The sequence below is a fragment of the Ambystoma mexicanum genome, chromosome 2p, assembly GCF_040938575.1.
Source record: "Ambystoma mexicanum isolate Mex_15411 chromosome 2p, UKY_AmexF1_1, whole genome shotgun sequence".
NCBI lineage: Eukaryota > Metazoa > Chordata > Amphibia > Caudata > Ambystomatidae > Ambystoma > Ambystoma mexicanum.
This window is the reverse complement of record NC_090923.1, coordinates 155,984,130-156,005,666: the sequence shown is the minus strand read 5'-3', so window position 1 is coordinate 156,005,666 and position 21,537 is coordinate 155,984,130. Positions and strand designations below refer to the sequence as shown.

At 48.7% G+C, this 21,537-nt stretch overlaps 1 protein-coding gene across 4 annotated transcripts in view; it reads left to right on the top strand.

Moving 5' to 3' along the window:
- The window catches only part of GRIP2 (glutamate receptor interacting protein 2), a 1,278,809-nt gene that overhangs the window by 1,241,800 nt on the left and 15,472 nt on the right, over nt 1-21,537 (top strand). For all 4 annotated transcript variants that reach the window (XM_069643409.1, XM_069643410.1, XM_069643412.1 and 1 more), the window contains exon 22: nt 20,322-20,555. In XM_069643409.1, the coding sequence (XP_069499510.1) occupies nt 20,322-20,555 (234 nt within the window). The remainder of the gene's footprint in view (nt 1-20,321; nt 20,556-21,537) is intronic.

Below are 21,537 nucleotides of genomic sequence, written 5' to 3'. Positions count from 1 at the left end.
AGTCTCTACCACCAAATAATAAAGAAAACACAAAATGGCCTATATTAAGAAAAGAAATATGAATGCCTGCCCTATCTCTTATACAGAAAGTGTGTAAAGGGGAAATGTGTATGAAAATGAAAGTCAGTGTTTTAACATAAAGGATAAAGATGGCTGAGTAATCTCTCCTGCCCCCTTGGACAGGATGATACACCCTGGAATCAGGTTATCAAAAAAAAGCAATTAAAAATGTGGGTCGGGCCTGCTTGGCCTTACACGTTAGTCACTTAAGTTCGCCTAAAGTTCTTTCACGGTTCAACAAATTCACGTAGGTCTCCCTCAGCCAGGCTTGGACTTCCAATCACAGCACTTGCAGAGTTTTCCCTCCCCAAGCTTTATTTACATTTGTTAGGGGCTCCCTTCCCCTAACTTATTTCACGTTCCAGGTCTCCCTCAGCTGGGCTCGGACCTTTCACTGATGTTGAAGACTTTTGAATGTGCTAAGCTTTTTCCATGGACATTCGCAGGACCACTTTGACTTTCACTTCAGCTCTCTTAAGGTATTTGCCCCAGTGTCTCTTGGTCTTGGTAGGTCCATAACACAATCAGAAAAGTTCAAAGAAAAATAAATCTTCTCTTAAAGCAATCACCTTTTAACTTCAACTATCAGGGTTAATCTTGACCATTGTGCGTCTGAGTTCCTTCACTTTGGCGCTAGACATTTAACAAAACATCAAACATTTCGCTGAGACTTTCGAGTGGGCCGTTTCCTTTCACCGGACCACTCTCCTACTCTATATCGCTGGTTTCACAGTTACTGCTGGCTTTAAAATTCACTAGAGGTTTGCTTTCTTTCGTGTCTCATCAGCACATGCGCAACCTTCAATTTGGAGCTACTGTTGCAGCTTCAATCTTTCCTCGACACAAACCGGCCTTTTATGTCTTTGGTTAACTCACTGGTTGTGTGCGTTTCTTTCTGTTCTCTGCGGCTTTGGTTCACGAGTCGAGGTTGATACCACCGCCTTGGCCTCGCATCCTCAACTCTGCCGCTCACCCAGGAGGGTCGCTGGTGTACTTGAAATGCAATGCAGGCTTCTTCGTGTCTGGGATTTGGCTTGCTCTGCGTATACTTCACGGTTTCCTGGAGGCAACAACCTCCTGCAGGGAGATTCCTAGTTTCCCCACCCTTCGCTCTGGTCCCACAATTGGTCGTCCTGCTTCAGTGGGTTCGCCTTCGCCCCAGAAAATCTGCTCCGTCACGTGTTTCACCGTGCTCAGTGGGTCTCCATGTTCCGCCTTTTATCCGCTCATGGGTAACAGATGTATGTAATTAAGGTCAGGTGCCTGACTTTGCATGGCCTTATTAATGGGACTTGTCCAATTGTTATCCTCTTTACTCTGTCTTCCTCTTCCTTGACCCAGTGTTTGTGTATAAAGGGAGATGGGAAGTTGGAATGATGGAGAATCCTATGAAATAGGATGAGGCATGGGTACGGGAAAGGGGGGATACCGTATCTCACCGTTGGTTGTCACCCTGCCCTCCACTCCCTGAAGATTCCTCACCAAGGTGATTCCCCCTGTACTGGTCAACCCCCGGGAGGGAGGGAGGGGAGAGACTTTGTTTTGTTTTATAACCGCATACTATACCCATCAGAGAAGGTGCTGTGGAGAGCAGCTTGAAACATCATTGGAAGGCCAGCTCGACTCAAGCCTTCAATTGGAATGCCTGGTTCTAACCACTCTGGGACTCCTGCCTCCTTTTTGATTTTGTCTAACTTCTCCAGTTGGGGTCTACAGAAGTAGCAAGGCCAGGCGGCAAAGTGCCAGTATCTGACATTGGAAGGGCCTCAGTAAGGATATCATGAGCTCCAGCTGCACCAGGAAGGTCTGTGCTCTGCATCTTCTTCTGGTAGTATGGTGGCACCCCCTCTCGCCCTGTAAGTAGTGGTGGTATCTGGCGCTGCCCGTAGGTGCAGTAAGGCACTGAGACGTGTCTAGTTATCTGTGTGGCTTAGCTGGTGGACTTGCTCATATGAGCGTGTAGGAGTCTGAGGCTTCTGCGTGCCGGGCACCTGCGAGATTTGAGCTGTGGCTGAAAACCTGTAACATTTGGTCTGATGAGGGTGCATCTGAAAAACTGTTTTTTGCACCCAGTGAAGCTTCCTACAAGAAGGGAACAAAAATGGAAAAAGTGGAACATTTGTTTGCATTCTCTTTCACATCCCAACAGCTCCTGGTCAATCTTTCTGAGCCGAGAGACCATTCCACTGGCTGTTCCGCGAACAGCAGCATGGCACCTTCGATCCTCATGGTCAACCTGAAATATGGTCTTGGGACACAGATCCACTGCAGAGAGGGCACAGATTAAGTCTAGTTGCAGAAATGTCCTGTGATATCCATTTATGTCCATGTTTCCACATTGCAGGCGTTGCTGCTGGAAATTTACAATGGTATGGTGATGTGGCAGGAAGTGAATGAATTGGGCTAGCGCATGGCATTTACACTTGGCAAGATTATAGGGGCACTGGACCCGATCTGATTTTCCAGGCATCCCTTGTTTTAAAGTTAAACATGACAAAGTTAGATTTTTCATTCTAGCCTTCTGGAGCAGTGTGCTAAATATGGTTGTTGTAGCCATATGTTATTATGGCTGGTGTTTTGATCTTACTGCAGTGTAGTTAAGTTTAGGATGGGGTACTTGCTTGTGTTGGACCCATTGTGGCTTGTTTCCAGGTGTTTTATGCCATTATTTCACGGGATTGAATGACCTCTTTGATGTTGTGGTTTTGACAGTTGAATAGTTTCTGGAAGCGCTATGCTGTGTAACATTGGGGTATCTTAGTAACCCTGGTATATAGCTGTACCTGTTGGGTGGTTATTTTAGGATTCTCTATAATGTTGCATTGTTTACTTAATTTATTTTGAGTATTTATAATTCGCCTTTACAGTAAATGGTGTTTCATAATGCCACAAGACAAAAAAGGGAGGGGTGGGGGGCAGGGGGGGAGAAAATAACAGTAACTGTCCAACTAGGCCTTGTCTTTCGGATCATGCAAGTGCAGTAACAAGAAATGCAAGGGGAGTGGGGAGGGTGACCGTCAGGCTGAAGGTATAATGCTAGGGTGAGCAGGGAAGTGTGGGCAGAGAGGAGGCATACAAGTGCAAGGGGGTGAGGGGAGGCGAAGCAAGGCCTCTGGGGCTAGGTAAGTGCTTAGGGGAGGCCAGGTGGACAAGAGCCAGGGGACGCATGGGGTGTGGTCTACATGCTAAGTGTGAGGACAGGGTTGGACCAGACTAAGTGGGGATGCACACCCCGCCAAGCTAGTCGGGAGAAGGAGGCCCGGAAGGGCAAGTGCAGGTGTAGTGGGTGGGGGCAGGTCAGGGAGATCGGGGTGCTGGGGTAGACTGGGTGAGGAGGGCCTGGTACCCTGTAGGACTCGGAAGGGTCCAGGCAGCCAGTCAATGCAGCAGAGGGGGGTATTAGAAGGGGAGGGGGAGAGGGAAGGAAGAAGAGAAAAGGAGGGTCTTGAGAAGCTTCTGGAACTTGGAGAGATCAGCTCAAGCCTTAAAGGGGCAGGAAGGCCATTCCACTGGATGTCTCCTGCGGAAGAGTGAGCTCTACCCCCGACTCTCTGCTTAGAGAAGCGTCTGATCTGCTGAAAGTTGGAGATGGAAGGGCTCTAGCAGGAAAGTATTTAGAGGGAGACAGTTGTAGGTAGCTGGGGTCCCAGGCCCCAGAAACTTGTGGGTGATGCAGAGGGTCTTGAACTTGATCCTCAGAGCCACCGGGGGAGCCAGTGGATAGATTTTAGGGCTGGAGAGATGTGGCCCCTGTGCTTGAGGCCAAGGAGAAGTCTTGCAGTCCTATGCTGGATTAGTTTTGAAGGGGACGAAGATAGGATAAAGGCAGATTGAGGAAGAGGCTTTTGCAGTAGTCCAGCCTAGAGAGGATCAGAGCTCTTGAGACATTGAGTTTCTGGGGGAAGGTGAGGAAGGATGCCTCTGAGGAGGTGGAGCTGAAAGTGAGCTTTCTTGCAAAAGTCCATGATGTGAGGAGAGCGAGGATTTGAAGATGACACCAAGGTTTTTAGCCTCACAAGAGGGTGAGGGAAGGGACCCATGCAGGGCGGCCAGAGAGTAGGAGGGAGCAGGGATCCCAATGAGAAGGATCTCGGTCTTACTGGCATTAAGGCAGAGATTGTTAGCAGAGCACCATGCTTGAATAGCAGTCAGTCAGGAATGAGAGAGGAAGAGGAGGCAGTGGAGGGAATCTTGAAGTAGAGCTGCATGTTGTCTGTATAACACTGGAAGTGAGGAGATCGAGCCAGAGTGGGGCAAGGTAGATGTTGAAGAGGCACAACAAGACAATAGAGCCATGGGGAGGCTGCAAATGGAGTGTGTGGTGTAGGAGAGAAAAGGGCCCAGTTGCAACTTGGACGGTCAGTCAGAGAGGAAGGTGGTCAACCAGTGCACTGCCAGGTCAGTAATGCCAAGGGTAAAATGGAGCCGATTTTATAAGGGTGGCATGATTAACCATACCAAAGGCAAAGGAAAGATCATGAAGGATGAGAATGGAAGGAGAGTTGGAATCGAGATTTGCGAGCAAGTCTTCACAGGTGTTCAGGATAACAGTTTCCGTGCCAATGGCTGCTCTGAAGCCATACTGGTGGTCGTGGAGACAACTTACAGATTCAGTGTGGTGGATCAGTTGGGAGATGACCAGCTTTGCTCAGGAATGGGGTAATGGAGATCGGCTCAGTTAGTCGGGCAGGAAGGGTCAGCAGAAGGATTTTTGAGGAGAGGGTTCACAAGGGAGTGCTTGAAGGGTAGTGGGGAGGAGCCAGTGGCAAAGGAGTGATTGCAGAAATCGGCCATGGCTAGAGCAAGGAGGGCAATGTTGTCCTAATTAGTTCTGGAGGAGCAGGGGAGCATCTGTTTGGAGGAGACTTTCATAGAGGACTTGATTAGAGACCTCTCTGCCGTTTGCTATGGCGCGGTCTATCGCTATCTTCTCAAACTGCTTCTCAATCTCCTATCCGTCACCTCTTAATACGTCTGGCAGGAGAAACTCCTGGACACACTGGGCTCCAATCCAGGCCTTCCCATTACTGACGCCTACATCACTGCTTCTGCCAAAGAGACACTCATCAACATCCTCTTGGTCTATCCCTCACCCGACCTCTGGACCCTCCATATGATCTCTCCTCTCTCCTTTCTCACCCATTAATGGTGGCACCCGCTGGGAGGTCCTTCTTGCCCTTCTCTACCCGTCCAGGGTCATCATCAATGTCTGACGGAATGGTAACATCATGGGTCTGGGTCCTCAGCCCAACCGTCTTCTCTTTGATAAGCTACTTCCTTGCCTTATCAACCTTCCTTCCTCCTCTGCAGCGGCTCCACTGCCACCTGCTCCTTCAGCATCCCTGGCTTCCTTGTCAACAGTCCCAACCTTGGCTCCCTTGCAGCTACCTAATCACTCTCCTACCCTCTCCTCAGCTTCCTTGCTGACCGTGCTCTCATTGACAACCTCATCAGCCTCCTTCTTTGGTGCACCTGCCACCTACTAACACTTTATCTGATGCTCTCTTGCCCCCTGAGGCCCTCCATTCACTGGCTTCCTTGCCAGTAGTGTCATCCACTACTGTCCCGGCGCCCATGCCAGCCTGGGCCCCTCTGCCTCCTATTTCTATCCCTCAAACACTTTCATCCACTTATCTGTCCCCTGCTCCCCCTGTAAGTCTTTCAAAGATGGCAATATGCTTCACATTGCCACATTTCACTCTCGCTCTGCTATCAAACACTCCTCTGACATCTGCAACCTCCTTGAACCCCTGGATCGTCATGTTCTTGCCCTTACTGAAACCTGGTTCAAGCATAGCTCTGTCACTAGTTTTGACACACTGCTCGCTGAAGGCTACAAGATGCACTCTGCGCCTAGAGCAAACCGGCTGGGGGTAGGGTGCGGGAGGAGTAGCAGTGATCTTCCCTGAGTAGATTCCTGTGACTGCCATTCCCACTCGGGCCTACTCCTCCGTTTAGTGTGTGGTCTGCAGGCTACCCCTCTCCTAGCTCCTCTCCTTCTGGCCACCTGCTATCGGACACCAGGTCAGCCGACCCTCTTCCTCTCAGAATGGGCTGACCTGGCCTCTTCCATACTCTCCTCCTCTTATCAACTCCTCCTACTGGGTGATCTCAACATCCATCTAGACTCACCTCCTCAGGACCTTTCCGCAATCTTTGTGACTCTCCCTCTCCATCATACCCTCTGACCCAACGCACTATGCTGGCCACACCTTGGATGCTCTCATCTCAACAGACATTCCTCGATCGATCCTTCGCCCTAGTTCTCTCTCCTGAACTGATCACTCATCTCACTCGAGGCTCTCGTCTCCTCTTACTTCGGTAAGCCCGGCACTGCCTCCCACTTACAAAGTCATCCGGCCCATGAAAAGAGCATCAGTGGCTGCCTTTGCCTCGATCTACTCCCCGGCTTCTACTCCAGTGGCCGACTCCCACCCCGACATTGGCCTCTTCAATTTCAACTTCTTCATTTCTAACACTCTTGCCCCTGTCATGAGGGTTCAACTGAAGCCTACCAAAAAGTGAAACTCTTGGTACGACTCTGAGCTGACCTCCCCTAAACACAACTGCAGGGCAGCCAAACGGAAATGGGATTCTTCAGGCACACCCTCAGACAAACTGGCTTGCCCCCTCATTCAAAGGCAATATAGACTCTGCATCCGCTCAAAGAAAAAAGTCTTTATTCAACCCTGCATCTCCCCGGCATCTAACCACATGGCCAAACTTTTCAAAGTCTGCAAGGAACTAGCCAATACTGCTGCAGCATCCTCCACCATTACACCCACCCAGGCACTCTGCTCGGCCCTGGCTGCACACTGCACTGCAAAAACACATGACATTCTATCCTGGCTCTCCTCCTCACCACCTCAGCCACCAACATCTCTTGTGCCTCCTCTGGTCTCCACCACCTCCTCTCCCCTTCATCTCTCCTCTCTCCCCTGTCACACCTGAGGAGGATACCAGACCAGTCTGGTCTATGAAGGCCACCTCGAAACAGATGGACCCCTGTCCTTCCAAAACCATCAAGGACAACATGGACTCTCTCGCTCCAGCCTTGGCCGATCTCTGCAACCTCTCCTTCGCCACTGGAGTTTTCCTCACTGCTTTCACGCACCCCCTTGTACATCCTCTGCTCAAAACAACTTCTGGTGACCTCTCCATTCCGGCAAACTATCTCCCCATCTCCAACTCCTTTTCTGGGCAAACTCCTAAAGGTAGCTGAAACATGGGTATTGCGCTGCTCCAGCAGCAGAGGACGGAATGCGAGATCAGAAGAACTTCAAACTCTGTTCTCTGATTGTTCTGTGCTTCTCTCAGGCGGCTGTTTCGGCAGCGGTCTCTGATGCTTTCCCTGCTGTTTCTCGGTCATGCTGCGAGTCTGGAAGGAAATGTTTCTGCTGTTGTGGTCAGTTCTATGCTTTTCAGGGTCATTGTTGGGGTATAGCAAGGCTCAAACTGGGTCTTGCTTGAAGTGTTAATTGGTTCTGCATCATTTGTATCCAGTCTGGGTTTTTTTGTAGGTTTCTCCCACAGGTATTATGTGAGTTGCAGTTCACTGGAACCCTGCAGGGTGTCTAGAGGGAGTAGCCAGTGCACTGCTGCCCACAAGGTCTAGTTGGCCTGTGCCACATAGACCCCCTCTGCCTTGACTGGTGTTGAAGTCGTCTGCCCTGCTTATATTGCGCAGCCCCAGACAGTGTTCACCGTCTTGGTGTTTCTCTGTAGCATTCCAGCAGATATAGGGCACCACGTATGTATGAGATTGGTACATTGTGTGTCCGGCGGCTTTTTGGAGTGCATCTGCATCTGGCGTCATGGTTTTTTGGGTACCAAGGGTGCGTATGACATTCTCCATCAGTGATGACTGCGCAGGTATCTGATGTCTGAGGGGAATGGCACCTGGAGGTCACTTGCAGCATCCCTCTGGGAATTGAGTGGGACCCTCCTTGGTTCCATGCCGTGTGTCCTGCATCGGGTGCCTGATGTGTTGTATCATGTCATGATTAAGTAGCTGGTCTGTACGTGAGGTGGGAGCTTGAGCCTTGGTAGTGCATGCTAATTTGCCCAGATGTCTGTGCACACGCGAGAAGTTGCTTCTGATTTGTGTGTAAGGAAGGGAGCCTTGTATCTGGGGACTGTACATCTGGTTGTCCTGCGGGCTAATCATGCCTGCGTGATACATGCTGAATGAGTGACCACTCTGGAGACTGTTGGGGGGGGACATGGCTTTAGCGTGCTGAGTCCATTGGGCCTGAGCTTGAATGGCTGAGGCTCGCCGATGGGTTTTGTGATACTAAAGTACAGTGAATAGGGAACCATTGCACCTCTTTTGGATTGAAACACTACTCCAAAATGACACCCGTGGCCCTCTGTTTCCTGCATCTTTTATGATTGTTTTTTATTGAGTGCAGCCCTGTCTTTGAGAAGCAACGAAGCGCTTTACAGAGGTATACAACAATACAGATGCACAACAGAGCTCTTTACAGAGCTACACAACTGTGCATATGCATAACAGGGCGTAACAGAACAGATATACAGCGTGGGGGGTAGGATACAGGGGGGCACAGAGTATGGGTACGGCTGTACGGATGAAATGGAGGAAAGGTGAGGGCAGCGTCTAGTGGGTCAGGTGGCTCAAGGGGCGACGTGACGGCCTGGTTGTTGAGAAGGAGAGACTCCTTGCTTTTCTGAATTGTTGGGGCGAGTCTGATGGGGAGGAGGTTGCATAGTCCGGTCAGAGAAGGCTTGTTTTCTGGTCTTTTCCTTTTTCCAGTGGCGGATTTCAAGTCTGCACATGTCCTGGCTTCTGGTGATGTGCCGTCAAGCAGAGATGCAGAGTTTCTCTGTGAGGGATCTCGGTGACTTGAGGGCGACTGCCTTATAGATGGTGCAGCAAGACTTGGTGATTTGTGCGTGCAGTTGGAGTCAGTGAAGGTTGATGAGGGCCGGGAGGATGTGGTTGTATCTGCGTAAACCCTTCTGGCATCTCATTACAAATATATTCCACTATATGTATTTGATGCAAATCTTTTCCTCCAAACCCAGCCTAAGATTGACCCTTTAATGCTTTTTTGAATGGCCACCTCTGCAAGCCGCTAGCCTAGTCGTAATAATAGCAAATTGGCTTTTTGCTGACCGTATGCTCAACCATTTTTACTCAGTTTAAATGAAGTGTATTCCTTGCATCAGAAAGAAAGTAATATTCTCGTGCTTTATGGAGCTTCCCATGCTGCCAGGCCAGTACTAATGTGCCGCGCCTGCTGCCTGCGCCATTCAGCTCCCATCAAAATCTTACGAGATAACACAATGCAAACCAACCGAGTGTGCCTGCTGCTGCAATGCTAGCTAAGTGCCAGGCTATTATGTAAGTCTATGCAAAAAGGACGAGCATACTCGTCCTTGGCACTAAAGGCACGCTGATTACCTTTAGAGAACCTAGAATCTTGTGTTATGCAAGTAAGTACCGCGGGCTTGTTGCAGAGAGCCTACTTCCACTTGATAATTCACTTTTTTTTACAGTGCCTCTTTTGGTCTGGCTCCAAATGACTGAGGGTTCGTAGCACTATATAAATGGCATATAATAATAATTTTGCAATTTCATGCCACTTGTTGCAGTGCATTGTGGCTAAGTAATGGGCCAGTCCCCAAGAAGCCATAAAGTAATATTTGAATGGATTGTGCCTCCAACGTATTACACATCTTTGACATGTAATGTCAACTGATGTGTACTTCGGAAACTGTTTCGGCAGAGGGCGTGCTGCACCAGGTCAATGTCCCTCAAAGGCCTCCGCTGAGGGCAACGTCACCGGATGTTATAAATAGGATGCACGGCGCCTGTAGCCTCAGTTCTGGTTTTTCCGCAAAAGTATTTGCTTCGGAGACTCAGTGCTCCTCCTGTATTCCTCATGAATGTCTTCTTCGTCGACCCCTCTGACTCCGCGGTCTGGCTTCAAGACTTGCCGGGACTGCAAGCCTAAGATGTCGATTACCGACCCGCATAGCATTTGTTTGTAGTGCTTGGCCGCGAGTCATGACATCGACTGTTCCAATGCCAGTTGCTGACTGCTAAGGCCTTGCAGGAGAGTAAGGGAAAGATTCAGGTAGGTAAGGGTTCTAAAGCCAGTAAGTCCTGTAAATCTTCTAAGGGGATGTCCACTGACGTTTCAAGGGGCGACTCTCCACGTCGGAAGGAGTCCCAGGGATCTTGGTCCCGGAGTGGTTCCCGCATTCTCCGTCCTCGTCTCGGCATTCCCGGAAGCTGTCACCGGTCACCTGCCCCGTCCTCCTCGGAGGATGGAGCCTCGAGGAATGTGGCATGCCCGACTAAGTTCTAGACTCCAGAGGATTGGGCTGCCTTCAGGGAGCAGATGGCGATTTACCAATCCCAGGACACAGTTCCGTCTGCACCTTCCGATGAAGCCGGCAAGAAACGCTCGATCTGTGGCTTGTACACCTTCGGGCTCGGGTCCTCAGCGCGATCCTCATCGGAAACCTGCGAGGTCTCCTTCAGAGAAGGCTCAGGATGGTCGCAAGAGACGTGCTTCCAGGTCTCGGTCCTCGTCCCCAGCAAGACCGCACAAACCTGGTATGGGCTCAAAGTTGCCGTCAGATACGGACGTCGAAGCTTTGCCTTCGTACCAGCCCTCGGCACTGTTGTCAACGCCGAAGCCGTTGACGCCTTCGGGGCCTTTTGGCCGGAATTTGCCGATGGAGATCCCTGGTACTGTGGATCCTCCTAGGAAGGCTACCTCCAAGTCTGTGAGGCCTGATAAGGACTCCAGGACTTTTGCATCCCTCTGGATGATGTCTATGAGGAGGAGGAGAGATCAGATTTAGATTTTGGCTCTGTTGAGCCTATTGTGGCCCCTGTCTTTTCCGGGGACAGTCAGTTGGAAGTTAAGGCAAGCTCTTCATGATGCCAGTGGCTTGGACATGTCTCCTGAGGTAGAGTTTGACAGGCCTGTGCATGGGGCGCATGCTGAGTCGTCCTACAGGAGACTGATGGCTAGAGTCACTGAATATCTTGGATGGGCCAGTCCTCCTGAGGCTTTTATTCAAGATGACTTAATGGATATTTTGGATCAAGGTTTGTGCTCTGACCTGGTGTTACCTTTTCATCTGACATTGCAGAAAAGGGTGGCGGCTGCTTGGCAGTCACGGGAATCTCTTCCGGCAGTTATCAAATCGTTAACTAAAAAATACTGCCCTTCCGGTAGCGACCCCAGCTACCTTCCATCCCGCCCAACTCCATTGAGTTTGGTGTTTCAGGCAGCTACGGCCACCTCGATGCAGGCGGCGTACCCTACCATCCCTCCGGATAGGGACAAGTGCTTCGACGGTTGGGCACAGAAGGTGTTTTCTGCGTGTAGTATGGCGCTGAAATGAGCCAACTCCACATGTGCCTTGGCAAGATTTTCACACACACTGTGGAATTGTGCTTCTCTAGCGGCTGAGCATATTCCTGAGAGGGAAGAAAGGGATGGGTTCCTTGCTCTCGTGCAGAATGGCAAGGATGCCATGTGTGAATCCCTTCAGTTGGGGTTGGACACGGCCGACAGTGTTAGCCGGTCCATGGCTGCGAGCACCGTTATACGCAGGTTTGCGTGGTTGCGGAAGTCGGGTTTTGCTCCAGATGTGCAAGCCCGTATTTTGAACATGCCCTTTGATGGCACCCATTTGTTTGGCAGCAAGGCTGATGAAAGCCTTGAGAGGTTGCAGACCTCCAAATCTGTGGCTAAATCTTTGAGCGCAGATGTGCGTCAACCTCCGCCTTTTCATTCTAGGGGACAGCAATGGAGGGGAGGTTCTTTTAGTTACTACTATTCTTTTGGTAGAACGAGAGGAGCCGCAGTCAAAGTGGCCAGTGAAAAAGTACCCATGGTGGTTGGGGAAATAGGGGTGCCAAAGCCGCTTGGGGAGCTGCCTCTTTGCCTTCAGGCTCTGCCGCTCCAAAACAGTCATGAGGCCGTGCCCATGGTTTGCCGGTTGGGGACAGACTGTCTCAGCATCTCGAAGAATGGCGAGCTATTACTTCGGATGTATGGGTTCTGGATGCCATAGCCCACGGCTACTGTCTTCCCTTCCTAAAGCGGCCTCATGACAATACACAGGGGAATCTCTCTTTGAAGCTTCCAGATCCACTCCTTGTGCAGGAAATCCTGACCCTGCTGGAGAAAGGCGCTTTAGTGCCTGTAGTGGAGAGGAACAAGGGATGGTATTCCCCATATTTTTTGATTCCAAAGAAGGACGGGGGATTGAGACCCATCTTGGAATTGCGTTGGTTGAACAAACTTCTCAGGAAGAACAAGTTCAAGATGGTCACTTTCTCAAGTCCTCCAGGCCCTTCGTCTCCAGGATTGGTTGGTACCTGAGGTTTGCAGCTGGCAGCTTGCACTTTCAGTTTCGGGGCCTGCCATTCGGGTTGACCTCTTCCCCAAGGGTCTTCATCAAGCTCATTGTGGTGGTGGCAGCATATCTCAGGCGAGGGAGCGGGGGATTCACATCTACCCCTACCTGGACGACTGGCTGATCCGTGCGTTTTCTCCCAAGCAAGCAACAGATCATCTCGGTCTCACCTGCCGCACCCTCCACAAGCTGGGCTTCTCCCTCAATTTCAAGAAGTCGCATCTGACACTTTCCCAATGGCTCCAGTACATCGGGCTGTGTTGGACACATCCTTGGGGAAGTGCTCGCCACCCAAGGTGAGGGCTCATCACATTGTGCATTTAGTGGACAAGTTTCAACATGCCCAGCGTCTCCCGGCTTTCGAGTTCTTAAGGTTGCTCGGCCTCATGGCATCCTGCATTTTTTCTGGTGCCAGAGGCCAGGCTGAGGATAAGATCCCTGCAATGGGTCCTCAAGATGCAGTGGTCACATTTCTCAGGCAAGATGTTGGATCCCGTTCAGATTCCACTTTCAGTCTCTCAGAATCTTCTGTGGTGGGCCTACGAGGGGAACCTGATGAAGGGGGAGCTGTTTTGACAACCGTGCCCGGAGGTGACTGTAGTGACTGACACTTCCCTCACAGTATTGGGAGCTCATGCTGACAATTTCACCGCCAGCAGTCGTTGGTCTCCATCAGAGTCCACACTCCACATCAACCTGTTAGAGCTGAGGGCCATCAGGCTGGCCCTGAAGGCTTTTCTGCCGCCTGTGCGGGGGAAGAGTGTCCTGATCATGACGGACAACACAGTGGCCATGTATCACCTCAACAAAAAGGAGCTGGGGGTTGGGTCACTCCCGTTGTGCAGAGATGCAATGCAGCTCTGGTTCTGGGCAATCCAGCAAGGAATTTCACTCTCTGCAGTTCATCTGGCCGGAGAGGACAATGCGGCGGCGGCGGACGCTCTGAGCAGGCAGAGCACGATCTCTCATGAGTGGGAGTTGGCTCAGGAAGTACTTTTGGAGATCTTCGCCCTTTGTGGAACCCCACAAGTGGATCTCTTTGCCACCAGTGCCAACAGGAAGTACGAGAGATTCTGCTCAAGGGAATTTCCTCCGAGAGGAGCCTTAGGAGATGCATTCGTAGTGGATTGGTCATTCCCACTTCTGTACGCATTTCCGCCAGTCCCCGTCATTCCTCAGGTGTTAGAGGTTCAGAATCCCACTTGATCCTCATTGCTCTGGATTGGGCAATGAGAGCGTGGTACCCGGACCTTCTAGAAATGTCCATCAGCCCTCCATGCTGTCTTCCCTACAGAGAGGATCTGCTCTCACACGAACCTTCACGCTTGGTATCTGAAAGGTTGAGGAATAAGGATTGGGACTACCCGGATGACGTGATGCCAGCAAACAAATCCCAGTGCTGTTGGCATAAGTTTTGCGACTGGTGCCGTGGACAAAATGTTGATCCTTTTCAGTGTTCCATTGCCGTTCTGTCTTTTTTGCTCTCTTTGGCCCACAGGGGCCTTCAAGTGGGTACCATTAAGGGTTACCTGGTGGCGCTGTCTATCTTCAAGCACTCGTCTGAAGAATGTTCTTACTTTATGATTCCTTTGATTTCCCAATTTCTTAAAGGGCTCACTAATGTGATCCCGCCGTCTCCATTGCAGGTGCCGGTTTGGGATCTGAATTTGGTCTGGAAATTTCTGATAGGTTCTCTGTTTGAACCTTTGCACTCTTGTCCTTTGAGACTATTGTCTTTCAATATGGTGCTCTTGGTTGCGGTTACTTCCGCTCGCAGAGTGAGTGAATTGCAGGCACTTTCATCTAAGCCGCCCTTTACTTTGTTCTACAAGGATAAGGTTGTACTGAGGGTACGTCCTTCCTTTCTACCTAAGGTAGTGTCTGAATTTAGTTTAAGCCAGAAAGTGGTTCTTCCATCTTTCTATCCTCGTACTCATCCTGGTAAGGAATAGGAGCGACTCCATAGGTTGGACGCTAGGAGAGCTCTGAGCTTTTATATTTCTAGGATGTCCAGGGTCAGAGTGGACGATCAACTCTTTGTGGGGTATGCTGGACACTGATTGGGCCAGGCTGTTAGCAAACAGACCTGTCCAGGTGGATTATCCTCAGCATTGCTGAATGTTAAAGATTGGCGGACAAGTACCCTCCTGAAGGGTTGCATGCTCATTCCACTAGGGGCGTCGCTACTTCCACTGTCCTGCAGCAGTGTTCCTATTATGAATATTTGTGATGCAGCCACATGGGTTTCTATCCATTCCTTTGTTAAACATTGCTCCCTTGATACACTCCATGGTCAAGATATGGCCTTTGGTAAGGCAGTTCTTTATTTTGCCATCTGATTGGGTACTCAATTCTTCTCTCCTCCATTTTCTGGTACTGCTTTGGGAGTCTGTATTTTGATTGGATGTTCCTCCTACGTATTCCACAACAGCCTACCAGCCTGCCCCACTGGAGAATTTCGTATTTGATTGCAGTTTACGTTTCTGCAAGGCTATGTGCAGTCTAGTAGACATTGGATATGTGCACGTCACGTTATGGAGGAGAAAACATACACTGAGGCTACGGGCGCTGTGCGTACAATTGATAACATCCAGTGACATCGCCCTTTGACGGAGGCCTTCGAGGGACATCGACCCGACGCCATTGACGCAGGACGCCCTCTGCCGAAAAAGTTTCCAAAGTACACAGCTGTTGACATTACATGTCAAAGAAGTGGAATATGTTGGAGGAACATCCAATTGAAACAATGTTACCAATTGGTAAGTAACTTGTTCTTTGCGGGCAGGATCCAAGTGTGTGGCGTAGGGTTCAGTGCTTTCTTTCCTGGCCTGAGAGAGTCGCATTAATTTTAATCAGTGTCTTATCAGTCCGGTCAACTAAAAATAAAAATATTCAATTCTAAAACTCAAATCAAACTAAGTAAATGCAGGTTCCAGCCCCACCGTACATTTGAAGGAAATACATAATTACATCTATTCATTTTATTCAATTATTCCAATGACACGATTTCAGTATAATGTTGCAAACCCCCAAAAAGTATTCTCGGTATTTCCCTTCATCGTATTACAAAACCACCTTACTCATAACATCTGAAATTGATGTGATTCTACACGTGTAATAGTGACATCTGCCGGCTAAGAGCAGAATTGTCACCCATAGTTTCATTACATTTTAATGGGGCAAATCAGGCTGGCGAGCCCCATCTAGGGGCAATATTTGGACAGGGCCAAGCCCAAGCTAGCCATCACCCAAATGAAGCCCTTAATTGCTTTCATCACACTCTAGATTTGGTAAGCAAAGCTTTTAACCTATGGCAAGGCCATGACACTCGTATGGCAAGGTGTGTGAATCGTTTGCTATTCAAATCATTGGACTTTTACATATACTTTCTTTTTCTGCGACGTTCCCAAGTCAATTTTACTTTCTCCTGAGAAGGCAGCATCTGAAAATTACCTTTTACTGAAGAGTGATTAGGTTTACTTTCTATCTGGGCCTGCCTTAGCGGCAGCAGTGCCTTGCGCAAATTGGCGCTCCTCCCTGCGCTCCCCTGGTCAACAGGAGAGGTGCGGGGTGGGCAGGAGCGCCACATTATTTTTCTACCTCCCCGCTTCGACGACCTGCAGGGAGTTAATCACTGGAATAGGGCGCTCATGCTAACGCATGAGCGCCCTATTCTAAAGCAAGCCTCCTCGATCCTGCATCGTAGCGGGAAGGTGATCATGTGAATAGGGTACTGATGCAAAGCATCACTGCCCTATTGTTAAATACACCCCAGTGGCGCATTTAATAACGAGGGCACCTGCTGCGCCTTCTTCCCACTACGCCAGCTCGGGGAGCCCTTGAAGGACTCCCAGGAGCTGATGTGGCTGGGGGCTAATGGCGCCACTAAAACTGGACAGCCTATTTTGTCCTGGCACAACACCGTTATCCCGGGGTCGAGTTTGTCTGCCGTATCAAGCCGCGCAGTCAATCGGCTTTCTTCACAGAGCGCACGCGCAGAGTTTTTTTTTCACGTACGTGGTATTCCCCGGCAGAGTCGATAGAGTACGCTCAACTTACAGGACTGTCATTCTTTCTCCTGGACTCTGTTCAAAGCCAGACTGCCACAAAACACGGCATTGACAACTAAGGTTGAATTCCTCACATAATAGAGAATCCAGGCTGAAACAAGTGTTTCCCCAATAATCTCCACGACCATAAACTGGGAAGCTTTTCTGGTCAAATGGTCTGCATGAGCATGCCTTGGTCATATTAAAGTTCATATGCTCATGGTCCCGGTCACAGCACTGAGCCGCAGAGCGAGACTGAGAATGCATGGGGACATTGCGTCTAATGCTGCTGCATTTCGTCATCCAGTGCCAGTCGACATGAGTACTCCTCAAGCTCTAGGTCCAAAATGGAAGCGTTGGCTGAGGCATTTCGAGAGCTATCTAGCAGCCTACAACAAGACTCCATCTATCAAGTTTGCTAAAAGCTTCTGATCAATTTAGGATAGCTCTGTTGCAACGTGCTTGCCTTGGAAGCAAGAAACGGAGCAACGCAGGTTTGATCCCCCTGGTCTGTGCTTAGAAACCTCTGGATATTAAGCGTGTTATAAATAACCAATCAATCAAACTTAGTAAGAGATGAAGTAGAGGACCTCATTCCCACCAGATCAAACGGATTACTACACTGGGTTAAAGGAAGCCCTACATGCATATTTTGACACACAATGCAACGTTGACCATGGGGGGGGGCACGTTTAGCATTGCCAAGTGTCTGGGGAATCTATGGATGCATTTGCAAACTGATTACGTAAGTTGGAGGCACACTGAGTTTCACAACTTTCCAAATGAAGAGGCCCTTTGACTCCAAATCATAGGTGGATGTCTGTTGTTCAGGAAGAAACTGCTGCGGGAAACTCATCCCACCATACTACAAATTTCTTTCTTGTTATGGATACTTGGCTCTTTATGAGGTTCGGTGTGAACCTCAGTAGATAAACCTGGAATGGATACAGAGCTCCTACACTTATCCAATATTTGGTTTGCGCTCAACTCTGATAGCCAATTGAAGATCTGCCTTCTTGCATGCATGCCAAACGTGGTCCAATCGTGGCCCACAGTGGTTCCAGTCATTCATGGCTACCAGACATACTGGCACCAGTAGTGTGCATTGGGACCAGGCAGTCCCAACCCTCTTCCTGGGCACTAGCACACGTGGCATGCAAGAGCCCGTACAGGATGCGGTTTTTGCGGTAGGCTGCATGCCCAAATAAGGAATACCCGGATCTCTCAACCTGGGGAAAGGCAAAGGGACAAAATGGCTAAGGGACAGAACAAAAGACTTTGTGGCACAACCATTTTCGGCACTGGCCACAGTCTTGGGTCAAACATGTTAAACACGGTATGGTCCATAAAAACGAAGTAAAAATATTTGAAAATTAAACTGCTGCCACCAGTTCGTCCAAGGCACACTTGTACACACACACACCAAAGAGATACTTAGGGGGTGGCCAGGGCCATAAAACAAAAGGACCCCTATGCACGGTACTGTACGGTACTTGACACATAGACAGTTAACAAGAAATGGCAACAAAGTCAAAGACTAGGGGAAACATAATTTCCTAGTACTGACAGCCAGAAGCACGTGTCGGTTTCCCCATAACACATGAGCGTAAGCCCAGAGGAGTGCAGCTGAAGGCTGCACTCAACTGGAAAAGGTCAGGTTAGGTAAGCCAAACAAAAGGTTTGCGGCCAGGAGTCCCCAAATGGAGGTAAAATTGCACCTAAGGAAAGTATTTCCCATCAGTGCATGCTTACCTGTTGTCTGAGCAGGGGTTCCGGCCCTGGGTTCTCCTGGTCCAAACAGGAATAGCCCTTTTCTTCGTCTGCCCTAAACTTCGGACGCTCGGGTGAGACTCCCTTGATCTAAGAGCAGAAAGGAAGAGGCAGGGTTAAGAAGGTGGGTGGGGCTTAGGCCAGGTGAACTAGATCCACTTGCACTTGCTCACCAACTGCAAAGGAAAGAGCTGGAAGGCTACCTAGGACAATGCAGATTGAGTGAGTTTGAATGAATGTTCTACGTGTCTTAGTTGGGGGTTAAATGAGGTGGCTGTTTTCTGTGCTAGGTATACTTAAGCCTTACAAGATACCATCACAAGAGGAACCAAAGAATGAAGCCATTGTGAACTAGATCTAAAGCCTCCTTCCCCATCGGTATTTGAAACCCTGAGGACAGATTGAATTTAATTGCTTTAGACTTCATGCTGAGCCAGGCAATGACACTTTCTGTGATGGTGTGTCTTATTGCCCTCTGACCGTGGACACAAATTGCACCAATAAAATGTTCAAGAGGGAATTGTCAATAGATCATAATGCATTAGAATTTGTGAAGGCTGCATACAGCTTTCAAAATAGGTTTTCAAGCTATATTTTCAACCTGTATAGAAATAAAACACACTAAAAAGGCCTTATGAGGTAGAGTAGACAATTTGCTATATAACATAGGAGGAATTCTTCAACTAACATTTCCAATATACCAGTTCAAGAGTGACTCCAAATAACCTGTTAGCAACCTTGATGGTAATGCCAGAATAACCCTGGTTTTATAATGGATACTTGGCTTTAACTGGTCAAGCTGTTACAAGTGTCCATATGGCTTCAGGCTCCTGGATTATAACTGCTCTTAGACTGTTGAATCAATGTATGAGAAGTTACATGCTGCACTCTCAAGCACTTGTGTTCCAATCAAAGATTGAGCCATCACCTTAATTTTAAGTTGACCTCTTGAAAGGGCGGTGGTGATCATGGCCATGTTAGGAATGTCCACATTTGAGTGTCAATTGAGCAGCTCCCCTTTTCACCGATTGTTGCACTTTGGTTTAGTTGTACAGCGACTAGTCTGCAATGTTCCCCTACCTCCCTGTGGCACAGGAGCATCTCGGGAGTCTCTCTTGAGGTTTTTTACACGTTTCTCTTTAATTAGGCCAGAATTCACCCAAATTGCAGAACGTTTTAACTGTCAGTCATTTTTCAACATAAAGTACAAATCAAGGCACTCTCATTCCCGTCCCGTGAGGATAGCTCAGCGGCAACGTGTGCGCCTTGGAAGCAAGATGACACGAAGCAACACAGGTTCGCTACCCGGGTCCGCGCTTAGAAACCTCTGGGTGTTTAAGCGCGTTATAAATCCGCAACTAAGACCAAAAAAAAAAACTATTACGCAACTAAATAAACAAAAAACGATTCCTGTAACAGCGCCTCGATGCCCACGGGCTGTGTGAGCGCTTACAAAATAAATAAATAAATAAAAAATAAATTCTCTTGATAAAAGCACAATGTCTTGTTAATTAATTTGTTAAATTCAAGTCTCCTTGTTTGTTTTGCCAGGTACTACAACTCACTCCTAGGTGAAAGAAGTACAAAGATTTTGAAGGGTTTGTTGAAATAATTTGCAAATGTAATTTCTGCAAAAAGACCTGTGCTCTCATTAATTTCACTCTTAAACCCAACAACTGAAAAAAATAAAATGTTATTGTGTACCATTGGATGATTGGACAACCATTCTAAGTAGACTCTGTATGGGTGAGAAATCATGAAAAGCCTACCTACCTACTTACTGTTCTTGCTTCCTTTCTGTTAAGGCTTTATGCAGTACTGCTGGGTAAAGAAGGGGGTCCTCGGAAGATAATTCTATGCCATTTGTTCATGATATCCAGACAAAGTACATTTAAAAACCGTGAATCTAAATGGGAGTTATTTACAAAGTTACTGCTTATCCTGAAAACCTGGTGGGCCTAAGGCTCCGGGTGAAAGGATTTAGAGCCACCTTGCCTAATGTTTAATTTATAGCCATATTGATGTATTAATTTACAGGCCTCGATAATGAGCGGCAGCGTGCACAGTTTGGCCCTTGATGGAAGTAAGTTGCTGATTGACTCGGTTAGCCAGTCTGGCTTCAGCCCTCTCCGGAAAGGTAGTCCCCATCGGCGCGCCAGAGTACTCAGTGAGCATATCCCGGCAAAAGAAAACAAAAGGAACCTGGAGGTGAAGCCCACGAAAGAAGATCTCCAGGAAATGATGTCACCGACCCCTCTGGAGCTGCACAAGGTCAGTGTAGAAGCCACAATCTTGCATGTTCGATGCCCCCCCCCCCCCCAGTAAGGTGGGTGCCACTGGTGGCAGAGAGCGGATGGGACTGGGGTAGGCGTCACACATTCACCCCCACCTCGCTTGGGCTCTTTTCAGTGCCATATGAAGATCTCTTTACCACCTCTTGAATCAAAATCTCACACAGCGCCTGTGTCCAATGGTTGTATTAAAAGTAAAAATTGTTTGAGAAAAAAATATAGTACCAATGTTTGTTATGCTGGTTAATGTGTACCGTATTACTGTGACATGTTTTACCCTGTCCATACTTATTTCTTTGTCTAGGAGCTCTGCTCCTTGGGTTACTTTAAGGGACATCGTCATTTCGCTTGATGCACACCTAGCAATCTACCAAAGTTACTATCTGGCAGCGCACTGGCGAAATAATGTATGGTTAAAATCCTCCTGTCATTTGTTTACTTGCATTTTCCTTGTGGCTATGCTGAAAAACTACTGGGTGTTTAATGGCCGCTGGGGAGACAAGCCCAGCTCTATATGCTCCTATCCATTTCAATGAAGGTGTGTATGTGTGTCGTCTATAATGGCACTGTCCTAGGGGCTTCTAGGTGGTTGGGTTGACTATTCTCAAAGTTGTTGTAAAGTGGGCGCTCTTGGAGGGAGTGGCTGAACAATTCATGCAATCATAGTAGTTATCTGCAGAGCAGGTACCCTATGGGGGGTCACAGTAGTGGGCACTATTTCTAGTCTGTGCTACTGGAACAATATGTGGGGTCAATGAAATGCCGGGGTGTTCAGGCCACTGGAAAAATGGATGCGTGTGATCACTGCACATTTATTTTATCAATTTCTTTGCATATGTATATACATATGTGTGTGTGCGGGGGGAGATCTCCCTCAGCCTCCCCCACATACATATGCAGCGAAATGGGGCAGTGTAAATACGGCATTTTGGTGTGCGCAGTAATGGGATACGCAGTGATGG